The sequence below is a fragment of the Chiloscyllium plagiosum genome, unplaced genomic scaffold (assembly GCF_037043375.1).
Source record: "Chiloscyllium plagiosum isolate Xiang-an unplaced genomic scaffold, Cpla_swu_hap1 HiC_scaffold_1, whole genome shotgun sequence".
Classification (NCBI taxonomy): Eukaryota; Metazoa; Chordata; class Chondrichthyes; order Orectolobiformes; family Hemiscylliidae; genus Chiloscyllium; species Chiloscyllium plagiosum.
In genome coordinates this window covers 4,402,687-4,419,509 of record NW_028270139.1, presented here as the reverse complement: position 1 = coordinate 4,419,509, position 16,823 = coordinate 4,402,687, and the positions used below count along the sequence as shown (strand labels likewise).

Here is a 16,823-nt window from a genome sequence, read left to right as displayed (position 1 = left end):
TTTTGTAAATGAGTAAAAGCTATTTAACTATTGTTGGATTCTCAGTCACTTTTATAGCATTGAGTCTTTGCTCTTTTAATATCCTTTAACAGGGGCATAGAGCAAACTGGCAAATTCCTGCTTCAACAACAGTTTGGTTTCCAACATAAATATTGAGACCCACTTTTCCTTCAGGAGTCTCCAAACATTTGCCAGCTTGCGCCATGCCTCTGCTAATGAGCAATGCTATAAAAGTGACTGAGAATACAACGTCAATTAAATAGTTTTTCCTTTAGGAACCTCCAAAATGTTTTTTGAAAACTCTCTTGAAAACTTGAGAGTCTTTTAAAAAAAAATGATACTGACCCCTGCCCCACACTACAAAATGCCTTGCATAATCCCATCCTCCTTTAACATTTTCATTAAAATCCACCACATTAACTACCGTTTCGCTTATGTCTTTATTGACTTGTTGTCCAATTAACCCCTCAGAGTATAATTTTTCAATAGTAAAGATGCTACATAAATGCAGCTTGTAATTTTAAATTAGGATCCCCTGGAAAAACATGTTCAATTTGCTAATCATGGTGTTGCCAAGTGCATGGCAAGAGATACAGAATCGAGTGAGCGTGCACCTTAGATTTGGAAGACATTCCTGTCCCATGCCTAGAGGTGCTCAAGAAGACAAAGCACACACTCATGCTGCTTTCCATACTTTGTTTTTCCTGGAACAGGTCACTAGCCTGAATCGAGAGGTTACATTCTCACTCCACATGAAGCATGGGTTACCACCTGGCAGAGGCAAGTCAGAATGATTTGCAGGTCATCAGTCAACCCATGTGGCAGTGTTATGAATGTACTTTCATTGATCATCAAGTGCCTCACGTGGGATTTGAACTTGGAGCGTCTTGCTCAGGGATAGAGAGACTACCCACTGTGGCACAAGGTCTCTGTATCAATCCATTACCTTGATCCTATCAAAGCAATCACTCACATTTCCGATGCAGTAAGCTTTATATGAAATTTAATTTCTATTTATATATCCTTTTAAACAGCACTCAGGAACACACTTTTCAGAAAATTAATTCAGAGGTTGTGTGATCATTTTGCATACACTGACAGGAATAACCAGCTAATCGGTTTATTGGTGGCACTGGTCGAGGTACAAACATTTGCCCTTACACTCTGGGAACACACTTATCTTCCAACATGATCGTACACTTTTAGCATCCACGGAATGAGTTCATTCCAAGGAATGCACCTCTGATAATCCAGCTTTCAATCCATGTCAATCTACGCTCAAGTTCTGGAGCGGGACATAACCTATGACCATCTCACAGTGAAAGTATTACCAATGGATATCAAAAACATCGTGTATTATTGCAGGGCTGACATTTTGCTATAACATTTTCCAAACAGTGAGAAGGTTTCACAGTTGAGTTTTAAAAATTGCCTTCCAAATTTTGTTACCACCTTTCCAAGCGGTGTTTTTTTTAAATAAACTGTTCTCAAGTAGCTTATGTAGACTGTGAAGTAGATGGTTATCTCTTCTCCAGACATTACCTGAATCTATTCAGTTCTACTGAATTTAATGTACTGCTACCTTCTTTACTCTACCCATACTGATACATCCTTCAGGGTGTATCATGCCACACCTTCAGATCATCAAAGTAACACCAATCACCACAGCACATGATCTCATCATGCCATGCATCATAGCCTCCCCAAGGTCTCCAGCATCACAAATGTCAGGCTTCAAGTTTGATTCACTCCATGTCATACCAAGAAATGATCGAAGGCACTGAAAGATCCCAGCAGTGTGACTGAAAAGCCCATGCTCCTGAACTAACTGCGCTGTAGTTCTGGCTCTACCCGAGAACATGGAAAATTTCCCAGATATGCCATGACCACACCAATCCAAACTGGCCAATTACTGGGTCATCGCTCTAATCTTGATCACCAGCGAAGTGATAAAAGGTGCAACTGACTTGGTTAACAAACAGCAGTTACACAGCAATAACTTCTCCAGGGGCCTCCTGGCTCTCTAACTCATTTATAGCCACTCTCCGAATATGGGCAAAAAAATTTAAGTTCAAGAAGTCATGTGACGGTGACTGCCCTCAAGGTCAAGACAGCACTTGCCCAAGTGTCAAATCAAGGAAACTCGAAAAATTGCTTCAATGGGAATTAGAATGAAACTCTCCATTTATTGAAGCCATATCCAGCATAAGGAAGATAGTGTGGTTTCTAGGAGGTCAATCAACGCAATCCCAAGACGGTGCTTGCAGGATTTCCCTAAGATCCTAACCTAGATCCAAACATCCTCAGCTGCTTCATTAATGATGCTCCCTTGATCATAAGGTCAGAATTGGGATGTTCCATAGTGATTGCACAGTGTTCATAGAATCCCTACAGTGTGGAAACAGGTCCCTCAGTGCACTGAGTTTGCACCAACCCTCCAAAAAGCATCCCGCCCAGATTAGAGTTTTAAAATTTTTCTCAAGTCTCCAGTCTTTCCTCATACTTTATTATTTATTCAATTCCCTTTTGTAAATTATTACTGAATATGCTTCCACGCTATATTCCGGCAGAATGCTCCAGATGATCATAACAGACTGCATAAGCAACCTTTTCCTAATTTCTCTCTGGTTCTTTTGTCAACTATTTTAAAAATCCGTGCCACGTGGACATTGATCTGCCTGCCAGCACAAACAGTTTCTCCTTACTTATTCTACCTTAAAACTGCTTATAATTTTGAACATAGCTATTAAATCTTCCTGGAACCATCCTACTCCAAGAAGAATGCCTAGTTTGGCTTCCACAAACTTGTTCCTCATTCCTTTTGATGTAACACCAGCCATGAGTGGGTGAGGGTAGAATTCACTGCATGAGAGGTAATGGTTTGACGTTGGGCAGGGGGTAGGATCACAAGTCATTGAGGAAGCAATGGGGGAAAGGGTCGGTTGAGGAGTAGTATCCACACAAGAAACAGTATCTGGGCAAAACAGTGGAACAGTGATTGGACAATGTGAGGGGAATGGCTTCCCAAGGTGACAAAAGTAGAATACTCTTCAGATGGGGTTTAGGTCAGTATAAAAAGAAACCGAAGCAAGCATACAGATCTAAGGAGGTCAATCAGCCTTCAGACCAAGTCTGCAGCCAGACAGGATAATTGTCAGCGTCTCAACTATTACTTCCCTTCCCTTATGGGACATGTTTCTCTAAGTGTAATTTCTCCACTTCTATTATTTTATTAAACCCCAGTAGTTCTACCCTCTCTATATTTTCTCCGTAGCAAGGTCTCATCATCTCTCTATTTTGTGAAAACAATGCTAAAATATTCATTAAGAACTCCTCACAAAAGTTAACTTCTTGGTCTGTAATTAGGGTTCTGGGATCGTGTCTGAGCAGGCATTCTTTATGTAGAAATATTGACAGAATCTTTGACTATGGGAGGCATCATTGTCATATTCAGCAATGTCACATTTAACCACAGGGACATTATGAATGTTCACATGTTTTGGTTTTAAATCAAAGCAACATCCATTTGCACTAATGACTTAACCTGGAGATGGCTCTTCCAAGGAAAGTTCAGAAGAGCAGCATAAATGATCGATTTCAGCCATTTATACCAATCCTCCACAGATTGCACCCATCTCTGACTAAACTTACATGAGATTGGGAGAATTCCCAGATTTCTATCCCATCATCTATTGTTCTTTCCTGAAGGAAGGCAGATGTCAGGTCAGAAAAAGACCAACTATGCAATAATGCCACAAACATTCTTCACTGGCTCCTTCTGGAAATGGGGAGTAGACACCAATGAGGCATAGGATTGGGGACTGCTTTGTTGTCCTAGCTATCTGAACAAACGTCTGACAATCGCTAACTTAGCTTCCAGGTGACGAGCAGTGGTTGAGAGAAGCTGTATGATGTTTATTGGTGATCATGAAACTGTTCCATATAGCCGAAGAGTCAAACATTTTTAAAGATAACACATGGCAAAAGGTAATAACTTTAGTACTCTCAACAATTTACTTTATATTTCTAACGCATATTTTCATGAAAAGGGATCTTAATCTCAAATTGCTTGCGGATATACTGGCCCTTGAAGTATGACATGCATTTTTTAAAAGAAAGACATACAAGCCAAAAGATGGCTGAGAATGTAAATTCAGTGGCTCTCTGAAATACCTCTGTAGATTACACAGAATCCTAAAGAGGAACCATGAAATATCACACCTGAAGAATGGTAAGGGATCTTGAAAGAGAAATATGCCATTCAAAAAGCTGAGCGGTGATCTCCTGTGTAATATGTCCCACACTCCAGACATGATGAATTGAAAAAAAGGCAATTATAGGTGAAAGACATATTTTGTGTTATACACGGATCTCAGTAAGGCTTTTGATAAGGTTCCCCATAGTAGGCTGATGGAGAAAGTGAAGTTTCATGGTGTTCAGGGTGTAAAAACTTAGATTAGATTTGTGAAACTTAGATTACTTACAGTGTGGAAACAGGCCCTTTGGCCCAACAAGTCCACACTGACCCGCCGAAGCACACCCACCCAGACCCATTCCCCTACATTTACCCCTTCACCTAACACTACGGGCAATTTAGCCTGGCCAGTTCACCTAACCTGCACATTTTTGTACCAGCTAGATGGATAGAGAACTGGCTGTGCAACAGGAGACAGAGAGTAATACTGGAAGGGAGTTTCTCAAAATGGAGACCTGTGACCAGTGGTGTTCCACAGGGAGCCATGTTGCGAATACTGTTGCTTGTGATATTCATAAATGATCTGGAGGAAGGTATAGGCAGTCTGATTAGCGGGTTTGCAGATGGCTAAGATTGGTGGAGGAGCAGATAGTGAAGGGGACTGTCAGAGAATGTAGCAGAATATAGATAGATTGGAGAGCTGGGCGGAGAAATTGCAGATGGAGTTCAATCCGGGTAAATGTGAGGTGTTGCATTTTGGAAGATCCAATTCAAGAGCGAACTATACAGTAAATGGAAAAGCCCTGGGGGAAACTGATGTACAGAGAGATCTGGGTGTTCAGGTCCAATGTATCCTGATGGTGGCAATGCAGGTCAATAGAATGGTCAAGAAGGCATACGGCATGTTTTCCTTCATCATATGGAGTATTGAGTACAAGAGTTGGCAGGTCATGTTACAGTTGTGTAGGACTTTGGTTCGGCCAGGTTTGGAATACTGTGTACAGTTCTGGTTGCCACATTGCCGTAAGGATGTGAACGCTTTGGAGAAGGTGCATAGGAGGTTTACCAGGATGGTGCCTGGTATGGAGGATGCTAGCTATGAAGAGAGGTTGAGTAGATTATGATTATTTTCATTAGGAAGACAAAGGTTGAGGGCGGACCTGATTGAGGTCTACAAAATCATGAGATTTATAGACAGTGGATAGCAAGAAGCTTTTCCCAGAGTGGGGGACTCAATTACTGGGGGTCACGAGTTCAAGGTGAGAGGGGAAAGATTTAGGGGAGATATGTGTGAAAAGGTCTTTACACAGAGGGTGGTGGGTGCCTGGAATGCGTTGATACTGGCAGTGGTCGAGGCAGGCAGTTTTAAGATGTATCTAGACAGAGACATGAATGGACAGGGAGCAGAGGCAGACAGATCCTTGGAAAATAGGCGACAGATTTAGATAGAGGATCTGGATCAGCACAGGCTTGGAGGGCTGAACGGCCTGTTCCAGTGCTGTAATTTTCTTTGTTCTTGTGTACCCTTCCAGGAATATGCAAGAAAGTGGGTTAAAAGCCGATTGCATCCCTGCTCAGTGTGCTAGTGTGTGGTGCACGCTTGTGATTTAAGTTACACTGTGCTAAACGTGCTGAGAATGGACACAGCTGAAAGTTTCCACTGGTTACGCATGCAGACAAAAAGTCTTTCTCTCTCTGATTGCTGAAAACAGGTAGTCAGCAAAGTTACTATTGAAGGAAGCTTGCATAGAATCAAGAATTTCTAGGCAACTGCCCAGACATTACAGTCAGCACTCCCAGAATCACCCACATTAACAGCCACAACATTTCATCATGGACAGGCAGAAAACTATTGCCTATTTTCTTTTTCTTTTTGGACTCCCCTCTCAGTGCTAATCTGTGCACTCAAGTGTCACATTTGATCATCTTATCTCATGTTATAGAACTCATTCCTTTTTTAATTCTAGAAAGCCTGATTAAATTGGCTCCTTTTAAATTAATCTTATTGAAACCAAGTCAAAAAGGGGTTGAATAAACCAGGGTTAGCCACTTCCTCCCGCTTTAACTGGGAGCATAACCATTTGGGGGTATTCTGTTGGAATGTAACTATTTCGGAACCTCTTGCAACAACATTTAATCACTTATTTCAGATATTTATTCCTATCACATAGATGATCAAATGAGATACAAACTATTTTCCATTTCGGCAATGACCATAACTAGCTTAGCACTACTGAGTCAGCCCACACACAATGAATATTAAGTGAACCGTGCAATTTCTCATTGTGCAGAAACAAAAATTATATTAGCTTCAGTGAAGAACTGACTGAACCAAAAAAGAATGTGCAGATTTTGAAAGGAAAAATCAGGAAATTAATATCTTACTTCAACTGGAGCTTTAGACATAAAGCTGGGCTTCTGTGCAACAAAATTTCCAACGGGTGTCTCCACAGGCAGAGGGGGAGGATTTTCAATGTCTTCTGAAGATGCAGGTGAAAGGAACAAGAAAGAATAGTCCACACACACATTCCATAACATATACCTTGTAAATCATAGTTAAACAATATAAAACTGACACAGGAACACAACTGAATTTCTGTTCATCCAAAACATCTAACAATGTCTCTTTTTCTCACTGAAATGGTTCTGAAGACTTCTGATTATTTCCAATGACTGGCATTGCTAATTATTTTTGCGCATCTGACAAGTAATGACAATCCTAAGCTTCATGCACTAAAGCTTCCTGAGAGAGGGAAAGAACATAAAAATGACTCAAGCACACAAACACCCACAGAAACAAAACAAGGAACATTCACTTTTACCTGGTTTGTTTGGTATACGAATTACTGTAGGTTTACGTACTAAGGGTGGCCGACTTGATGCAGTATCCGTGCATCCTGTCATACCTCTAGGTAATGTCTGAAAAGGATCTGATCACACAGAGAAAAGAATGGGGATAATATTAAATATTTTGTACGGAATATGTCCTTTACCTGTCACCACATTCTAAACCACCCATCCTGATAATGCATTGTATACTAGCAGGAAATTTCTTCTGTTTTATTCTTGTCTGGACTGAGAATGCTGTTGGCAAGACCAAGGTTTGTTGCCCAGCCGAGTTGCCCCTGAACTGTTTCTCTCTCTCTCTCTCTCTTTCTCAGCCGTTTCAGAGGGCGGTTTAACAGACAACTACTGGGCTGTCTTCAGTCCTGGGAGCTACTCTTTAGGAAAGATGTGAAGGCATTAGACAGAAAGCAAAAAATATTAATCAGTATGCGATAATGCTCCCAGGGATGAGGGATCCTGTGAGTAAGGAATATTCAGTGACATGAACAGATTGAAGAAATCCTCAGTGTCCCCTTTCATCTCTTTCTCAAATACTCCTTACACCATGCAGTGATGACAGTAATTTGAGACAATTGGATGAACAGCAGAATTTTGTTTTAAAGAGAGGAACCATCTGCAATGACTGAATGTAAATTAAGTTGAATACCATACTCTATTACATTATTGCGACAACTGACATCGCTGTTCCCTATCACAGCTTTCCAGACATGCAGGAATATCTGTGTAGGGAGAAGGGATACTGGGTCTTTGATGTAATAATTTCCCCATGCCTACTGGCTAGCCACACATGATAATTTGCATAAGCTACCTGTGAGCTGCGGCAATTTATGAAGCAGTAGTCTGTAATTTCAGAAGGAGGGAGAGGAAAGACATCGGAGAGAAAAAAAAATCCTTAGAGATCACCTTCTCTAACTGTGCCACTAGGAAGCACACATAACACAATCCAGAAACAAATGCAGCTAACATTTCATTACCTAATGTCACTAGAGAGGTCACGTTATCTGCTGTTGGAGAGGTAGGTACAACATCATCATCAAAGCTGATCAGATCCTCTGTGCTTGAGGTTACATCTGGAGAAGCTGTCTGCTTGCTGGGTGAGGAATCTTCGTCCTGCATCATACAGGCTTTTCTTATGGGCAGCATTGAAGGTTTAGAAGCGGGAGATTTAGGAGATAGAGAAGGCATATCGTGGTTTTCAGAAAAGGTCCTTTTTGCCACAGTAGGCCTCGGTGCTGGGACAGGAACTTGATTCCCCCTATTTGCAGGTCTTTCTCTCTGAGGACCAAGAGCAGCTGAAAGTGCATCTTTGCCTGAATCTAAAGTACTGATACTTCCCTGGCTTGACTTTGACGCTGTGCAGATACTGGGCTTTGGTTTCTTGGGTGGTTCCGGCTTTGCAGCAGCTGCAGCCATTTTTTGTGGTTTTGGAAGGAGGACTGGCCCCTGCCTTTCTGCTGCGACAGGTTTTGTATCAGCCACCTTTTCAGATGCCCCTGAATTCTTGTTGGCTGCAGACGGTTTGGGAGCTACTGTTGGTTTCACGTGGCCAACAGCTGGCCTTGGCCCGAATGACCGTGGAGCAACCTCTGGCCTCTTTGATGGCCGCGTGCCTCCAACTGAATTCTCAGAATCCGTTTGTGTTTCAAATGCCTTGATCCTCGCAAGGAAGCTTTGTCCACTGTTATCACCCATTCTATCTTGACTGGCAAAATTATCTTCTATAAATGGATTATGGCACGTTAACTTGTGAAAAGCATCAATTTCTTTATCTTCTCCCTCTGAAGTCTCACTTTTCAGTTCTTCACAAAGTATCTTCAAGTTACCTAAGGACCTGGGCCTTGGTATGGGTCGCTCCACAGCATTCGTGTTTGTTTGAACACTTTGTTCCCTGCTGGGATTACTTTCTATCGAGATCAAAGGTGCTTCACTTTCCACAGGTTTAAGAGGGATGAGGCACACAGCTGGCCTGGAGGGTTTCACTGGTCTCTGAACTAGAACAAAAAAAATGTACAAGATAAACTGAAAACAAAACGTATAAAAAGTTGACAAATGCATACAACATTTCAAAATGTTACGGACCAGATCAACCCTTTTCAAAATATATCAAGGAGATAGCCTAAGCTCTAACCTTTTATTTTATTTACAGGTAAGTGTAAGGTACTGTGTTTCAGATATGATTCGCTTGGTCCACTAATCGGCTTTAAGCTAAGCACACTTTATTTTTACACCACAGCTAAACTACAAACTAAAAGAACTGCCATGACTTTTACTCAATCAAAATAATATATTATTTAACTGCTATATTGGAACATCAACTGTCCCAATATAGCAGCATCCCATGAACACACCCCTGGCAAAGGCAAATTCAGCAAAGCAGATTTACCTCATGTGCTATCTCCCTTCCAGTCCGGGAGAAAGGAACACTGAAAGAAACAATCTTGTAGCAGAGAGAGAGAACAAAAGTTTTGCACTGCAGCAAAGGGAGAACTGTATCTTTCAGCTTCAAAAGCCAACTCCAAATCCCAACTGAAAGCACAACTAAAACCCTGGTTCAGTGTGAGTCTGACTCCACCTTTTCGTACCTCTTTTATCCAATTTTAAAAAAAACACTCAAAACTGTTTACTCACTGCATCTGACACAGACATTTCAGACCACTGTGGTAATATCTGTATGCACGAGAGGCAGAATAGAACAAATTAGTCTCAAAGTACTGTGACAAAAATACCATTTCTGGGATTTGGAAGTAATTGGCAATATTGTCCATTTACTATTTGTTTCTAGGAACTCACGTAGTAGTGGAAGAAGAAAATGAGGATGGAGAGACATTGTAATCTGATTTCATACTCAGACCCATTAACTCAAACAGAAACTGTATGTAATTTTTGGATCTGCACAGAGGCCAGGTCTGGCTGTTGTGTGACACCAGCAGCAAAACGGAGATCATACAGAAATTCTTTTCCCTTTTCTTGCAGCTTCTCCTGCTCTATGTCACCTATGCTCATTCTCACACTCATGCTCAACACCAAAGAGAAGGCCTGCTAGGGGCCTTGTCTGGTAGCAACTGTTTTTTTCCATAAGTTATTAAGCTACCTGAAAACTGCTATAGCTCCACCGAAACCAGTTTCTGTTGACTACTGGAAGTTGAGTGTATGGAAAAGCATCTAAAACATTCAGATTTGTAGCAACAGCCTGAAGAAATAACGCAGCAACTAACCTGTAAGTAACTCACAATCCCTTTAAATAATGCTAGTGCAAGGTTTTTTATCTCATTGAAAGTATAGTTTAATTTTCCAAGGCTAAAGAGACCAAACTGAAGTGCAAGTTCCAAGATGTCAGAGTTGGTGTGAAATCACGTCATGATCTTCCTGCCCGGACTGTTACTGGCACTTTTTATGGTTGGGTGCAAGCAATCCACTTTATAAAAATGTTTTTCAGTACGCGTATGCATTGTGAATGCTCTTCTGGTGCTTAGCAAGGATTCATAATACTCCACGGATGTGGTTACTGTCACTTGCTAACAACTGCTTAGAGCCACTGATGAGACACGAGTCAAGGCAAGGAACATGACAGGCAAAGTTACTCCAGAGGGTGTAGTGAATCTACTAACGAGAAATACTACCCCTCCCTTACGCAACGTGGAAGTCTAGAAAGCAATAACGGCACACACTCTGGTCTGTGCTTGTGGGACTTTGACCAGCGTCAGCCCAAGAAGCTGAGCCATATTCACTTGAGCTGCCTTTGAGAGCTTCTGAAGATCAGATGCAGAATAAACTAGCAAACGCTAGGGTGCTCACCTAAGATGTAAGGCCAAGCATCCACATCCACAGTGAGACAGTCACAAAGGAGGTGGACTGGTCCCCTACCAAGAATGCCTGACACTTGCTTACCAAACAGAACCTTTTCTGAACGCCTTGCATCTAGCTGCCGGAGCGTGCATATGAGTAAAAAAAAAAATCCAAGTATGAGTAAAAAAGATGAAAGACAAGAGCTTCCAGTGGCCACAAGTGTGCTGGTCATTTGCTAAGGGCAGCAGTGAAAATAACCAAGTAACAGACCATTTGCCTGTTATTGATACAAGGATGAAAGAAAGACATCCAGGCCTAAAGAAAACCCAAAACAGTCACATAACTCTAAACTATAAAAATGATCTTTTTCAACAAATTTTAAAAATAGTACAATGCAGTACTGAGTGTAAATCAGGAATTGTGCTGTCCATGTTTCCAAGAAGGAAATGCATCTAAAATGGCAGATTTGCTGCAGTTAACGTTTGTCTGTTTGGAAATTGGAATGTAAATTCCACTGCTGGCACCTATTGACTTGTTTGGAATGTATGTGCGTATCCAATGAAAAAATGTTTGGCCTCAGTTGTGATTTACTTCCTAACACTGACAGTACAGGAACACGCTAATGTGGAAGTGCTAACAGAGCAATAACCAGGGATAAAGAGGTGAAAGGAAAATCTTTTGTGGGAATACAATAAAAGACATTTTTGTTAAAAACAAGTATCAAAGTAATGAAGCTAACATAATATTCAGTTCTTGCAAGGACAATCCTCCCCCAGATAATAAAGACAATGAACAGTTCATTAATAGTTCTGCACAGACAGTAAGCAAGCACAGCAGCTGAAAATTGGATATATCTGATATGTTACAGACAGCATTCAGCATGATCTGGGTGCTCAAATCCCAAAAATGGTATTGGAATCAAAAATCCCAGGTTCTGAAAAGGGACTTTGTATCCTTAGCCACTTAACAAGTGTTTGCCTTAACTTAGATGATACTTTTCATCGTTAAATTCACTATTACTATGCCTTAATTATACACAAATGTACACGTACTGATTTTAGTCAAAACAGACCTTAAGCTCATATAGTCCTTAATGTATATATGTTGTTACCAACAGTGTGTTTTCCCACCTGTTGCTGGAATGCTCCCTCGCAAACTTGCAAAATCAGCACCAGCACTCCGTGTCTCGATATTCTCGGAGTCCTGGTCAAATTCCGTCTGCGTTGATGCCGTGGTTGTTGAACGCCTTGGGGGGGATGTTGTGGGAACTGGCTGCCGGTTAATTTCTCTAATCACCTGCTCATAGGATGGTGGAGGCTGCAACCAAAGTTTAGAACATGAACACGCCACCAACACAATCTCTGCAAAAGTAACTGGTGATAACGTCAAATTATTTTTAAACAAGATAATTTCTTACTTCTGCTGCAACAGGTTCATCAATTCTCCAGAGAGTTCGGGGATATGAAAGTCCAAGCGCAGCTGAATTTGGTGAACCGGGATACCAGTGATTTGGTCCTATGGGCTCTGCAGCTATTACTGTAATGTCTGGGCGCCTGGGGAAAGATGTAAACACTCTTTCAGTAATCCAGCAACATAGAAGTAAAGACACAGACCTCTCGATACTCAATCAAGGTCATTTTTAGTGGAATTATCTGAAAACCCATCACCACAGAGTTGTGAACTACAGTAAAGAAACCCCTTCCTTGTGGCTTGGGAATTGGAAAATATGAAAGAGTTGAGTTAATTTTAAAATTCAAAGTTACGCTATGTATGCTTCATGAACTGATTTCACTGATGGAGGAATTGTGCATAATAATTTGAATCCTGCCCTGATATTGAAGGAGAAAAAAAAAGAGAAACAGCTGACAAAGATCCACAGGCAAGAACAGAGCTGCCGGTTACTCAGCTGCTAACTCTTTTAACTGACTCACTATCTACTACTGTAATTCCATTATATTTCTGTATCTTGTAGCCATGAGACGAAACTTATTATGCATTCGCTACATATCTTCTATTCACATATAAAATAAAACAAAAGCTTCAAGTTATTTTTCAATATTATTAAAATGTCTGACTGACCAAAGCTCTAAGTTCAATTGTTTGTTTTGAATACTACTTAGAGTCATTGAGATGTACAGCACCAGAAACATACCTTTCGGTCCAACCCGTCCATGCTGACCAGATATTCTAAATTAATCTCGTTCCATTTGCCAGCACTTGGCCCATATCCCTCTAAACCCTTCCTATTCACACACCCATCAGATGCCTTTTAAATGTTGTAATTGTACCAGCCTCCACCACTTCCTCTGGCATCTCATTCCACACACGCACCACCCTCTGTGTGAAAGGTTGCCCATTAGGTCCCTTTTAAATCTTTCTCCACTCACCTTAAACCTATGTCCTCTAGTTCTGGACTCCCCTACCTGAGGGAAAAGGCCTTGGCTAGTCACCTTATCCATGCCCTTCATGATTTTACAAACTCCTACAAGGTCAACCCACAGCCTCTACTTGCATTAAGTACAGAGCCCTTCATTAAATACATCAAGATATTAAAAGACATCCAGTGAAGATCTGACCATCACTAAGCAAATGAAACAGACCAACAATATGAAGTACTTTGTTCTGTCACAAAGCTAGTCCCTTTTTTTTTAAAAGCTGTTCCTTGGCTCTGTCCTAGATTTTTTTCAGAGGAGTAATGAACCAGGCTGAGCTCTGGTCAGATCGGTTTGGTACAGAGATGAAAAGGATTTTGAGCGGCCTTTTTGTTTATCTGTAAACAGATGAGACTTCAGGCCAAAGTGGCCATGTTTTAGAAGTGACCTGTATAATGAAAGGGGAATAGCCAGCTCTCTAGCTGAGCAGTTTAGTTCAGTCTTGAACTAGTTAGAAGTTCAACAGGGAGCTGTGTGGAAATTCTCTCTCTCTCTGTTTCTGCCCTTCAATTTCAACCTGTAAGCATGTGTTCCATTTATACTGATTTTCAAAGGGAGTTTGCTTATTGGGACTGTTGTGTGAATTCGGAACACATAATTAAGTCTAGTTTGGATAGTCTGAGTTCTGTTGGGGTTCTTTATTCCGTTCTTTGTGTTTCATTGCGTAATTTTGCGAATAAATTTTTGTCTGTTTTAAAACCTGGTAGCCAACCTAACTTACTCCGGGTAATTTTCACTGTACACTTACCGAAACAAATTGCAAAGCTATGGTCTGGGCTGCCTGCTTAAGGATGTTTTGAGTGGTCTGGCCTAGTCCATAACAGTTCAGCATTCAATGAGGTGTGTGCTGTATTCAATTCATCACACAGACCAGCAACACACCGGGACACTTGCTGTGGGAGAGGGGAAATCTAGTCATCGTGGCCCACATGAATACCAATGACAGAGGCAAGACAAAGAAAGAGGTCACGCACAATCGGTACAATGAGCTAGGCATCAAATTAAGCAGGAGAACCTCAAAAGATAATAATGTCTGGATTATTACTTTCAGAGAAGTAAGATTAGAGAAATTAATGTATGGCTCAAAGACTGGTGTGGGAAAAGTTCATGGGGAGCATTGAGGATTTTATATCTCCATGTAAAAAGAGATGTAAACAAACAAACTTGGGAAGACATAGCAAATCGCACAATTATAATCAGGCAATGGAAAACGGCATTAATTTGGGACATGATAACCAGACAGTAACAGGAGGGGTTAGAGTGTACAAAGGAGAAAGTGAGGTCTGCAGATGCTGGAGATCAAAGTTGAAACTTTATTGCTGGAACAGCACAGCAGGTCAGGCAGCATCCAGGGAACAGGAGATTCGACGTTTCGGGCACAGGCCCTTCCTCAGGAATGAGCAGAGAGTGTTCAGCAGGAGAAGATAAAAGGTAGGGAGGAGGGACTTGGAGGAGGGGAGTTGGAAATGTGATAGGTGGAAAGAGGTCAAGGTGAGGGTGATAGGTCGGAGTAGGGTGGAGGCGGAGAGGTCAAGAAGAAGACTGCAGGTCAGGAAGGCGGTGCCGGGCTGGAAGGATCCGGCTGAGACAAGGTGGGGGGAGGGGGGATGAAGAAACTGGTGAAGTCAGTTTCTTCACCAGTTTCACCAGTTTCTTCATCCCCCCTCCCCCCACCTTGTCTCAGCCGGATCCTTCCAGCCCGGCACCGCCTTCCTGACCTGCAGTCTTCTTCTTGACCTCTCCGCCTCCACCCTACTCCGACCTATCACCCTCACCTTGACCTCTTTCCACCTATCACATTTCCAACTCCCCTCCTCCAAGTCCCTCCTCCCTACCTTTTATCTTCTCCTGCTGAACACTCTCTGCTCATTCCTGAGGAAGGGCCTGTGCCCGAAACGTCGAATCTCCTGTTCCCTGGATGCTGCGTGACCTGCTGTGCTGTTCCAGCAATAAAGTTTCAACTTAGAGTGTACAAAGCCATGAGTAAATCAATAGTTACAGCTAGAAGCTACAAAAATAATTAATAAATGTAATGAAAGGCTTTGTATCAAATGCAAGTAATATTCAAAACAAAATAAAAATTGAACTGTGAGTACAAACAGAAATAGAGAAATATGATCTGGTCGCCATTACAGAGACAGGGCTGCAGGATGACATGGATTGGGGCCTGCATAGTGAAGGTATATAACATTTAGGAAGGGCAGGAGGCTAGGAAACGGTGGAGGGGTGGTTCTGTAACTGAATTTTGCATATTATAGTGGGAGTGATCCATGTTCAGGATACTAGGATATAGAAACACTGAGAAATGATAAAGGCTGGAAGTAACTTGAAAAGATGATGGTTCCTCTTGTGACAGATTCCAGACTAGGGCCACCATTTAAGAAAAAGGTGTCACCCAGAGATTAGGCAATTCTTTATTCTCAGCTCTTGTACATCTTTGGAACACTCTTCCTGAAAAAACAGTGGAAGCAGAGGCTTTGAATATTTTAAAGGCAGAGGTGGATAGTTTCAAGGGGATGGAAAGTTGTCAGAGGAGGGAGGAATGTGAAGTTGAGATTATACTTTGATCAACCACAATATTTTTAAATAGCGGAGCAGGCTTGAGGAATTCTTGAAGGGCCGAATGATGTAATCCTGTTCCATCTCATATGTTTGCATATTTGTAAAACAAACTGTAGAACTTTGAAGTAAGCCTGGAAACAGCAATAGACATTTAGTAGAAAGCATATTTGATCCTAATGAATACCTCAATGCTGTGGACAAACACGCAGCTTCCACTGACAGAATAGAAAATGGAACATCCTACACTTCATTTTACTCCAGATTCACAGTAATACTGCTGGTGGCTTGGGTACACATTCAACCATCTATCCGCCTTGTCACAGTAAGTGTGTGAGGGAAACCAGAGGGACAAAGGATGAGAGAAAGTAAGGGGAAATACAAATTTTAAATAGGCAAAAACATGAAGTTCATACCTTCTTTCTCTCCGTAGCTCACTCTGTGACGATGTACGAATTGATGCTGAAGAACAGAACAGGAGAAAAGCAAGAATGTAAGCAGGATTGATAAAGTATTAAGTTGCTGCTACAGCAGGACTTGTTAATGGGAACATTCATTCAATCAACAGTATTTGTTTAACAGGAACAAATGGACCCAGTGATCTTTTTGGCAGGTCAGAGATAAACACACAAATTAGCATCTTCGGTATTGACATTCGTCAGATTTCTATGAGTTAGTGTGGCTCTAATGCAATTCTGATTAATGATTCAGTGAAAATAAATCCACCCTTAGCACTGGAACTGCTCACAGATACTTGATGTATCTTCATTATACTTGTTCAATACAGAGTTTGAAACACTTGATTGTGTATGCAGCAATGGTACACTCATATATGAACAACATAATGTTTGACTGGCGGTGCAATGATGGTCACATTATTCTTTAATTTCTTCGTTCAAATTTAACCACAACCACTGGCGTGGGGGTTGGGGGTCCCTTCTAGTTGCTGATTGGATGTGTCCATCATGGAAGAGGTTTGGATAAGCCCGTTTGAAGGGGTACAA

The 16,823-nt window shown here is 41.5% G+C and overlaps 1 protein-coding gene across 3 annotated transcripts in view; it reads right to left on the bottom strand.

The window, feature by feature from the left end:
* The window catches only part of sh3d19 (SH3 domain containing 19), a 145,939-nt gene that overhangs the window by 38,943 nt on the left and 90,173 nt on the right, over positions 1 to 16,823 (bottom strand). For all 3 annotated transcript variants that reach the window (XM_043699673.2, XM_043699654.2, XM_043699684.2), the window contains 6 exons: positions 16,236 to 16,281; positions 12,246 to 12,381; positions 11,959 to 12,145; positions 8,017 to 9,033; positions 7,018 to 7,125; positions 6,581 to 6,675 (listed from right to left, as the gene is read on the bottom strand). In XM_043699673.2, the coding sequence (XP_043555608.2) occupies positions 6,581 to 6,675; positions 7,018 to 7,125; positions 8,017 to 9,033; positions 11,959 to 12,145; positions 12,246 to 12,381; positions 16,236 to 16,281 (1,589 nt within the window). The remainder of the gene's footprint in view (positions 1 to 6,580; positions 6,676 to 7,017; positions 7,126 to 8,016; positions 9,034 to 11,958; positions 12,146 to 12,245; positions 12,382 to 16,235; positions 16,282 to 16,823) is intronic.